At 41.0% G+C, this 9915-nt stretch overlaps 1 protein-coding gene across 2 annotated transcripts in view; it reads left to right on the top strand.

The window, feature by feature from the left end:
• Window positions 1-9915, top strand: part of Cobll1 (cordon-bleu WH2 repeat protein like 1) — a 151487-nt gene that overhangs the window by 105622 nt on the left and 35950 nt on the right. For both annotated transcript variants that reach the window (XM_028769246.1, XM_028769247.1), the window contains exons 5-6: window positions 7065-7162; window positions 7264-7488. In XM_028769246.1, the coding sequence (XP_028625079.1) occupies window positions 7065-7162; window positions 7264-7488 (323 nt within the window). The remainder of the gene's footprint in view (window positions 1-7064; window positions 7163-7263; window positions 7489-9915) is intronic.

The raw sequence follows: 9915 nt of genomic DNA on the forward strand, positions 1-9915 counted from the left end.
TTTTTTTATAGAATTTAACTTAATTTCTTGTGCCTTTTGGATTTAAACAAAATCAATACTTATATGCGAGCCTGTTGCTGTTCTAGTGAAGCAGTAGTTAGTTTATGGAGACTCCACATAATTTTGTACAAGGCTTAGCTATCAATCAAGTTTGAAGATTTTTTTTGCCAAATTCCTTTCTGAGGTCAACATAGGTCAGCATGCAAAGTAAGCCTGTGTATGAAATGAATCAGGAATACTTACAGAAATTTTCCATATTGCAGAATTTTTATTCATACAAAGAGGAGATGTGTTAAAATGTGGAGATATCAGAGATTGATTTATTTTGGTGCCCCATAGACTAGTTAAGTTTAGATATTCAGTGTGAATCTCTTTCATTAAGGGAATTAAGGGCATTATGGAGGAGACAGTTAATGCACGCCGCAGAGAGAATTTCAGACATTATTCTGAGGTCATGATACAGTGTAATCCACAGACTACGGTTTTGACTCGGTGATATTTAATAGTTAATGGACTTCAATCGTCACGGTCATTTACCCTGTTTTACTCCCTCTTGCTGTAGCCCCCTCTGTTACTGCCTTCAGTAAGTCATCTTTCCAAGGTAAGATATAAGAATCAGAAGAATCTGTAAATTATAACACAAAATTGGAAAGATTAAAATTGAGATCTTAATCTTATTTTTTTTAACATTACTAACACATGCATTCTGTAAGAGATTTTAACTTAAAAAAAAATCTTGGGGTTTTATTTCCTTTAGAAAAAAAATGAAAGGTTCCACCTTCTTTGATTTCTGTCTCAAATTTTACTGATTTCATGGCAATAGAGTACTGATACATGATGTCATTCTAGACCTGGGAGTAGATCCACAATTCTAGCGCTCGGGGAGACAAGGCAAAAGGATTCCACATTCAAGGGCGACATGAGCTACCTAGGAGAAAAGAAAAAAATCCCAAACATTAAAAGCAGTTCAGAAAATCATACCATGTTAAAAGTGTGGGACACTGGGTTTGTTACTCATATAGGAAACAATGGTTTGGTAGGAGTGTGCTTGGCTCCTAGTGCGAATGAACACATTGGAAATGCAGTGGAAGAGACTGAGCTTCTTCTCAGTGAGCAGAAACTGGGAGAGGTGGCACCTGCAGTTTTATCACATTTCCCCACCATTATTTAGATTTTCTCTGAATTTTGTAATGACATAAAAATTTTATATTACCATTATTAGGTTTAAAAGCTTATAAAGGAATTTAATCCTGTATGTAAAAAATCTTTCACATGGAATTTCTGAAAGGAGATACATAAGCTGCTTAATAGTGATGATCTTTGAGTGGTTGGGCTGGGAGCAAGTTTTCATATTTCTTTATATTTAGAGAGTTTATAATGAATATATATTACTTTCATAAGGAAATTTGATAAAAAATTATTCAGTAATAGAATCTGAGAATCTTTTTCCTCCATTAAAAAAAGGATAGGCCCAGGGCACTGATTTGTGTAAAGGTAGCTTTATTTGCCTAATGTAATTGTCGTCTCAGAGACTTACTGCTAAAAAAGCTCACCCTGTCTAGTTCTTTGTCTCTGGCTGGCAGGTTGTCACAGAATGCCTTCAACTCAGCTGTTCTGGCTAAAACTTCTCTCTAAACTGCGGTATTTAATCTGGCTTCTCTCAGCTTCTTACTGAATTGCTCTGCTTGGTCTCAAACTAACTGTGGCAGTCTGTTCTAATCTTCTGGCTCCTTCTCATTCTCTGGCTTGAACTGTCTCTGTTGACCTATATCAAACTGAATGAACTCAGGAATGAACTCCGCTCCACTGCACTGCCTCCTGTGCTGACTGGCTGAACTGAATTCAACTAACTGAACAGAACTGACTCCCTCTCTCTGCCTGTACTGCTCTTAAATAGCTTCTCTTTCTTGTCTGTTCTCATGAGAGTTGGGTGTATCCTATCTCTGACTCATTCTGTCAAATCTTTCTCTGACTTGTCACTTTGTCCCTCAATTAGACATCACTTTCAACAATAGCTGTTTCCTTCTACAAACTAACCTTACATACATTGTTTGGGATTAAAGCTATGTCTATATTCCTGCCCAACCAACCATGTTGCTGGATTAAAATTCTTCTACAGATTTGTATGTTTGTTACTGTCGAATGTAAAAGCAGAGATTTGTTAAGTACATATTGCATGTTGACAGGTTCTTCTGATTAAGCCCACAGGAGCAAGTATATGTTGATTTATTTTCAGTGTCTGTCATGAGCTAGCATAATCAAAGGAGTTAAAAATTCCTGTCATCTTAAAATATACCCTGGCAGAGAATCAGAAAATAGGTTTGTTTGTTTGTTTGTTTGTTTAATTCTGAGGCCACATTGACTGTTAAGCCAAGATGTCAAGCTTCTAGAGAAAATAGCTTTATATGTCTAGGTTCTACTTCTATAATGATATTCAAGAAATGGGAGCGAATGGTCTTTGCTTCTTTCCAGAAAAAGTGCTTGTACTTGGCTCGCTCCTAACCACATTCCATGGATTTCTTAGGCTCAACTTTAAGGTGTTTATAATCATTGATGTCTAATGTCTGTTCTGGCCTTACCTTAGTGGGGTATTTCAGAGACTTAAATGCATGGCCAGAACATGCAGGGACTAGAGTTATGGGGTCAAGAGAGCTCATATTACAGTGTTAGAGTCCAGCAGGTCTATCTAAACCATACATGTTTTTACCCCTTGATATGGTGGGATGTCATCAGAAGCCTTTAGACTTTGTGTTCTGAGACTTTCTCTTCTAGAAACAGGAAGCTACAGTGCTTGAGCTGATTTCCTTAATGAAGGCAAGTTTTCACTTGTCTTAGTGTTTAACTCTGACACTTAGCGAGCTGCACACATGATTTTAATTGAAGAGGGCTGACATAGTGTGGAAGGTGATCAGGTATAGGAAAGCATCATTTGACATATTCTGGCTACACTTACTGAATGGATCTATGAGGTTGCAAGTTATTCAAATCTCAGGTCACTTGATTACTTAAATGTGAATGGAATGCTGCTTTTTTTTTTTTTTTTTTTGTAACTAACATGTTCCAGTCATGGGAAAATAGCTCACAATGAAGCTTTTATTTCTTCTTTGACAGAGGTGTTCTCAGAAATAAAGAATATAAAAAACCTGTAGTCTTGAAGCCCTGTGTCCTCATTGTTCCTTGTTAGCCTTAGGAAGGCCCTCATGCACTGTGTACTGCCTATTTAATGTTTTGAGTTTATTAAAGTGTTGATATCTGAAAGACAGTTTTCTTTTAGAATGTTACTATGACAGAGTGCACTAATATGTGTTTTGATATTATCTATCTGCCCTGCTTTTCTTTCTGTGGCTGTGATAAAACACCATGACCAAAAGCAACTTGAGAAGGAGAAGTTTTATTTGTCTTACACATCCTGAACACAGTCTATCATTAAGGGAGACAAAGGCAGGAACTCAAGGAGAGGGGGAACTTTGGAGACAAGTTGAAGGAGAGGCCATTGCTTCCTCAGCCTGCTCTCTCACACAACCTGAGATCACCTACCCTGGGGTTGCCCCAGCCACAGGAGAGTGGAGGCTGAGCCCTTCCCCACATCAGTTATTATTGAAGAAAATGTCCCACAGACCTGTCTACAGGCAATCTGATGGAGGGAGGCTTTTTTCTAAAAGAAGTTCCCTGTTTTCAGATGATTGTAGCTTATGTCAAATTGACTAAAATCAAATAAAAACCAAAACAACAACAACAACAACAACAAAACAACCTAAAGACAACCCAAACCCAGCCAGTACACTCTTTTGTGTTCCTACAGTGGTTTTTACATTGACATATGCTATTTATAAATAACATTTTTAAAAGCATTTTAGATTGTACATCTACTTCTACATCCCATTTAAGTTTTCTCTCAATTTTTAAAAGAACCTTTTTACTAGTTCTTTGTGAATTTTACATTATGCACCCCAATTCCACTCATCTTCCCCTCCTCTGTACCCTCCCTCCAGCTGTGCAACCTCCCCCCCCCAACAGAGAAAACAAATCATTGTGGAAACTGTAGTGTGTCACAGTATGTCCCACAATATACCCCTTTGTCCACAGTTCTTGACTTGGAAATGTTTATTAATAAAATGACTTGTTGGTCTGGTACGAGGCCTCTGGCTTCTACTACACTATAAATACTGGATCCTCCCTGGACTCGTTTCTGATACCCTGTTGTTGCCCTGTGTTGTGGGGATCCTGTAGTTTTGGGCCTGTAGGACCAGCCCCTTCATGTATTTCAGTAGTTCATCTGTGGGTTAGATGTCAGGGTGGGCCCATTCAAAGCCTTGGATCTGGGCCTGAGATGTGAGCTCATCATCCTGCCAGCTCCCCTGGTCTCATGCCCTCACCAGCAGCTCCTGCTACCAGGGCCAGCTCTACCCTGCTGCCTAGGTTAGGTTCAGGGCCTGTTTTTCTGAGTGTTGCAGCCAGTGAGGGACATGGACAGTTCTGCCACCTGGGTCAGCTTTCCTGCCTGCCATAGATTGCAAGAGATGAGGAAGGGGAGGAAGGTGTTTCTCCCTTGTCTGTAACACCACCCAGCAGACAAGAGGCAAGACTGGTTCTCCTGTTCTTCCCATTCTCCTGCTACTGGGGCTGGCTCATCTAAAACCCCTACATCAGTGGCCAGCTCTATTGTGCTGCCCTGGCTAGGTACAGGGCCTGCTCTCTGAGTGCTGCAGTACTGAATACTGGTGAGGAGCCAGCTTTGTCTTTGATGACCTGAAGCCAGCTCTCCTGCCTACCATTGGTCACAAGGGTGGGGGAGCATTTCTCTCTCACCCATGTCACTGCAATAAAGACAGCATGACAACTGAGAGGACCAGCTCTCCCAGCTCGCCTATGCCCCTGCCCCTACCACCAAGGTCAGCTCTCTTGTGCTGCCCAGGTGTCTCTCAAATTTTTATGTGAAGTGCATTGTTTCCACGAACATTGAAATTGCACTATGATTTGCATAAAATTCTCATGTTTCTTTATGGAAAAAATATTTTCACAGTTTAGTCATTGTCTTTCCTTTTTTGAAATTATAATTTTTTTTAACTGAAGACACAAGGTCCTTTGTCTCATGGTCCATCCAGTAGATTGTTTCTTTCAGGATTGATCCCATGCACCCTGTGGGTATAAGTTCACCTACTTATTTATTCTCGTCAGCTGAGTATAAATCTAGAGACCTGACAAGTTTGGATGAGAAAATTTGTGGTAAGAATACTTCATAGGAGCCAGATAATATTTGTCTGGAGCCCCAGCTCTTCGGGATGTGAAGGAGGAGGGATTGCATAAGCCCAGAGCTGTAAGGCCACCCCGAGCTACGTATAGAGATCCCTGCTCCAGGAAAACAAAACACCTTTCATAAGTAGCAGTTGGTACTTCTACTTACAGACACTTTAATAACATCATCAGCATCTGCCGTGCGCATCTTAACAAGGAACTGAAGCAGAGTGCTAGTCTTAGGCAATCCTCCTTTCAACTACTAGCTCTTGTTTAAATCTCGTGTGTATCAATGTGTGGGGCAGTGTGGGATTCCTGGATGGGAGTGTGTGTGCTGTGAAGTCTGTGTAGCAGACAGGATATTCCCAGATATTGGTCATTCTATTCTACCTTGTTCGAGACAGTGTCTCTTAATGTGCCTTCCAGCTAGAGGGCCCACAAGACTCCAGTGGTTCTCCTGTCTGCTTCCCACCACCTTGTAAGAACGCTCGGGTTACAGATGTATGTTCTCACATCCAGCTTTATGTGGGTTCATGGAATCTGAACTCAGCTCCTCAAGCTCATGTGATACCTTTCAGTAGAGTTACTTTTATGATATCATAGTTGTTGTGATTTTTTTGCCAATAGAAACCACTGTAGAACGGTTCTTAAGTCCCTTAGTGTGACTCCCAGCGGACTTCCCTGACATGACTAGTTGTTTGTAGCTCATTGCTTTCTACAAACAGTAAGTCAACTGATGCAGAGCCTTCATGGTTCCTTCCACTGGGATAGCGTATTGGAAGTGTGCTGGGATCCAGTGGCTTAGATGCTGGCTTGGTCCTTGGTTATTGACAGCTTTGGTTGATATTAGGAGACAGGTTTTGTTGTTGTTGTTGTTGTTATAGTTGTTGTTGCTTTTATTTTAAAGAAGGATAAAATGGAGCCTTGAAGTTTGGCAGTTGCCATTCTAACTAAAGTCCAGTTTTAGCACTGTTAATATTTAGGGCTTGGTAATTCTGGAACCACTAGAACTTCTAGGTTGTTTAACATTAATAGCATTTAAGAGATAATACTGGGTCCATTCTTCCCTCAGTGCCTGAAGAAGATTGGTTGTGAACCCTTGAGGGTACCAAAATCTATGGAAACTGAAGTCCCTGATAAAGAATTGCCTAGTGTTTGCATATACATATACAGCTTATGCCCATGCCCGACCCCCATATACATTAAATCATCTCGGGAGTGTTTGTGATACCCAGTACCTCATTAGTGCTTTGTTAAATGGTCATTATCATGAGTTTCCATCAGAAATGATGACAAGGAAAAAAATCTGCATGTATTCAGTACAGATTGGATTTTTCTTGGAGCCTTTTCCATGTGGAATTTGTTTAGATCCATGGGAGCAGAGAGAGTGGCAGCTGTAATTATGACGGCTCATGTTTTTGAGAGTGAAATGCTTCATGGTTGTTTAGCTCTGACAAAATTATAGCTGAAATAAACAAAAGGATAAGCTGCGTGGGAGAAGCATCACATGTCACTGGGAAGAAGTCTTCTTACTTTGCATTTGAAATGCTGGTAATTACACAGTGCCGAAGAAATTGAGTTCCCTGTCTAGCTGTGCCTCCTGGCCCTGGCTATGTGTCCGTAAGCCTCACTTCATCCTCATCATGAATGGTAACTGTGTTCACTTGTTGCTCTGAGAATTGGGTAAGGTATACGGTGCCTTGCACAGTGGCTGTAATGGGTGATGGTCATCACCAGAAAATCTTTTAAAAGGGAGGTTAGAAAAGAAACACTGGAAATGAACGTTCCACCCATGAACAAAAAGTAAATTGTTTTTCATGTTTTTTCAGAGTCCTGCCAAATATCACACAACCCGGACATTGTGAAGGAGAAAGAAAACAAAGGGATTTTCAGCTTTTTCCAACGCAGTAAGAAAAAGCGAGAGCAAGTAGGCATTTCCATGCAGCATTTTAAGATTCTTAACAAGTATTTTTAGAGTGTTTTTTTATTTTGACCATAAACCGGTATTGCCTCTTGATTTTCTGTTAGACTGCCAGTGCTCCTGCGACGCCACTAGTGAGCAAGCACCGTCCATCTTTTACGAGGTCCAACACCATTTCCAAACCCTACATTTCCAACACACTGCCCTCGGATGCACCCAAGAAGAGGCGTGCCCCGCTGCCACCCATGCCCACATCCCAGGGCGCTGCTCAAGGCCAGGAGAGGCGTGCTTCTTGTGTGGAGAGATCCACCAGTGTAGACGACACTGATAAGGTATCCTGGGTTTGCTTTGTTTTGCAGGTTCATCTAGGGAGGAAGAAACAGTTATTAATATGTACTCAGGAGCTCTGGAGAGATGGCTCAGAGGTTAAGAACACTGACTGCTCTTCCAGAGGTCCTGAGTTCAATTCCCAGCAACAACATGGTGACTCTAAACCATCAATAATGAGATCTGATGCCCTCTTCTGATGTGTCTGAAGAGAGCGACAGTGTACTCATACACATAAAAGAAATCTTTAAGAAAAAAATATGTAGTTAGTAGAAGAGTTACTGACAAGGGGGATAGGAAACGATCATGAATTCTTCTGCCGTGTCTTGAGTAGACATCAGTATTAAGAAGCTTCCATCTTCAGGCTAATACAGAATATATGAATTTTGTCTTGCTTTACTTCACCCCAGCCATTGTCTTCATGTATGAGGAATTAAATGCATAATTTGAGCATATACATTTTAAACAACTGCATAGGTTGGTATGCTTCATTCTTGAGTTTCTAACCTCTGGCATCTTTTGAGGTTCTCCAGGGAAAATCCTGCTGTCTACTTGATCTGTCAGTACCATGTTTGTAAAACAAACTTTTTAATAGAGTGTTTTGCTGTTTTACTCATATTGTCCAACTAGAGGAGCTGTTCTATGTAAACCATTATCTTAATTTACAGAAAAAGAACATTTATTAATTTTAGTGGGCATGAGTGTGGGTGGCATGGTGGCATGTGGAGGTTAGAGAACCATGCATGTATGTTTTGTCTCCCAAACATGTCAGCAGGTCAGTTCCAGAGATTGAGACCAAGTCATCAGGCTTGGAGGAATGCCCCTGCCCCTGTACCAGCTAAGCCACCACACCAGACCTCCTCAGCTTAAAATAAAAACATTTAATACTAAAGTTTCCCTTAATATACCTTTTTGTGAGGATCCATTTGTCTGAAAATATCTATACATTCCTTGCTTTATTTAGGCAGGGCATAAGTAAGATTTTTGGTAAAAATGATTGAACATAACATGTTTGTAAAGTTAGGTGAGATAGTTTGAATAACATTGAAAGTCAAATGTATTTTGAGATATTTATACACTGAGTGGGGTCCATTTGGAAGTGAAAGGATTTTACCCCTCTGGATGGTTAGCAACTCACATAGAGAAATGAATCTTTTAAAAACTATTTTTCTTATCTAAGTTAATGCTGTGCCATTAAAAAAAAAACCTCATCTTACAAAACAGGGCTGATTTCTTTTTCCACCGAGAGAATTGTTTGCTAAAAAACTTCCAAGGTATCCATCCACTCTGTAGGTGGGTGACGCTTCACAGAAAAGGCAGTCTTTGTGTTCAGTCATAAATGTGTGTGGGCGTGCAGTAGTTGGGTGGAAAACTCTGCTCCGATTCCAGAATGCCAAGGATACAGCGTGATTGGGCCTGAGCGAGAACCAGACAGAAACTAAGCGGGGAAGACAGGACAAAGCTGGTCTCAGAGACCTCCTCTTGTGTGTATTGGCCCCCTTATACTTCTTCATATGAACAGTAGCCTTTTGAAGAGTATTTTCGATTTTAATTGCCTTAAAACTGAAAAACTGAACTGTAGGAATGTAAATGACACTCTCACGTGGCTACCAGCTGTTCTTGTCTTTGGATAGAAGTTATCTCTGTTCCAACTGTCCTCAAGCAAGCTGTCCCAGTAGCTTTCTGTGTGCTTCAATTCCCAAGGACCCTACATCATCTTTCTACTGTCTGCCTCTTGGAAGTCTGATCCTCGCCACCAGCGACCTCATGGAAAGCTGGTTCTTTTGATTCTCACCCTCTGCTCTGTGACCACTTGGTGCCCTGTGTTAAATGACTTTTTTTTTTAAATATTGCCTTTGGCATATTACACATCTTCATGCAATTTTCTGATTATTTTTGTCTTTTGATCTGAACATCTGGGTAGTTCTTTGATGTATTGTTCAACAGGAACCAGAGTTATTTGTTTTTCCCTAGAGAAGCTGAAGGACCATGTTTTGTTTATTCATTACCAAAATCCTTAATGATTAAGCTGGGGTTATGTTTGTCTGCATGTGTCTGCTCATGTACACTACTCGGGAGCACATGCCTTCCTAGGCATCTCCACATGTTTAGACGCAGGGCCAGATTTTATGTGATTAGACACCCTGCATTTTTAACTCTTCCTTCATCTTGATAGTCTTCTTATAACTAACACGTTTTCTGTTTCTTTTTATTTCTCTTCTTCCTTCCCTCTCTCCCTCCCTCCTTCCCTTCCCCTCCCTTCCTGCCTGCTTCCCTCCCTCCCTCCCTTCCTCCTCTCTCCCTCTCTCTCCCCCTCTCTGTCTCTCTCTGTCTCTCCCTCCCTCCCTCCCTTCTCCCTTCTTCCCTCCCTCCTTCCCTTTCCCTCCCTTCCTGCCTGCTTCCCTCCCTCCCTCCCTCCCTCCCTTTCTCCC

The sequence above is a fragment of the Grammomys surdaster genome, unplaced genomic scaffold (genome assembly GCF_004785775.1).
Source record: "Grammomys surdaster isolate TR1022 unplaced genomic scaffold, NIH_TR_1.0 191, whole genome shotgun sequence".
NCBI classification, from domain to species: Eukaryota; Metazoa; Chordata; class Mammalia; order Rodentia; family Muridae; genus Grammomys; species Grammomys surdaster.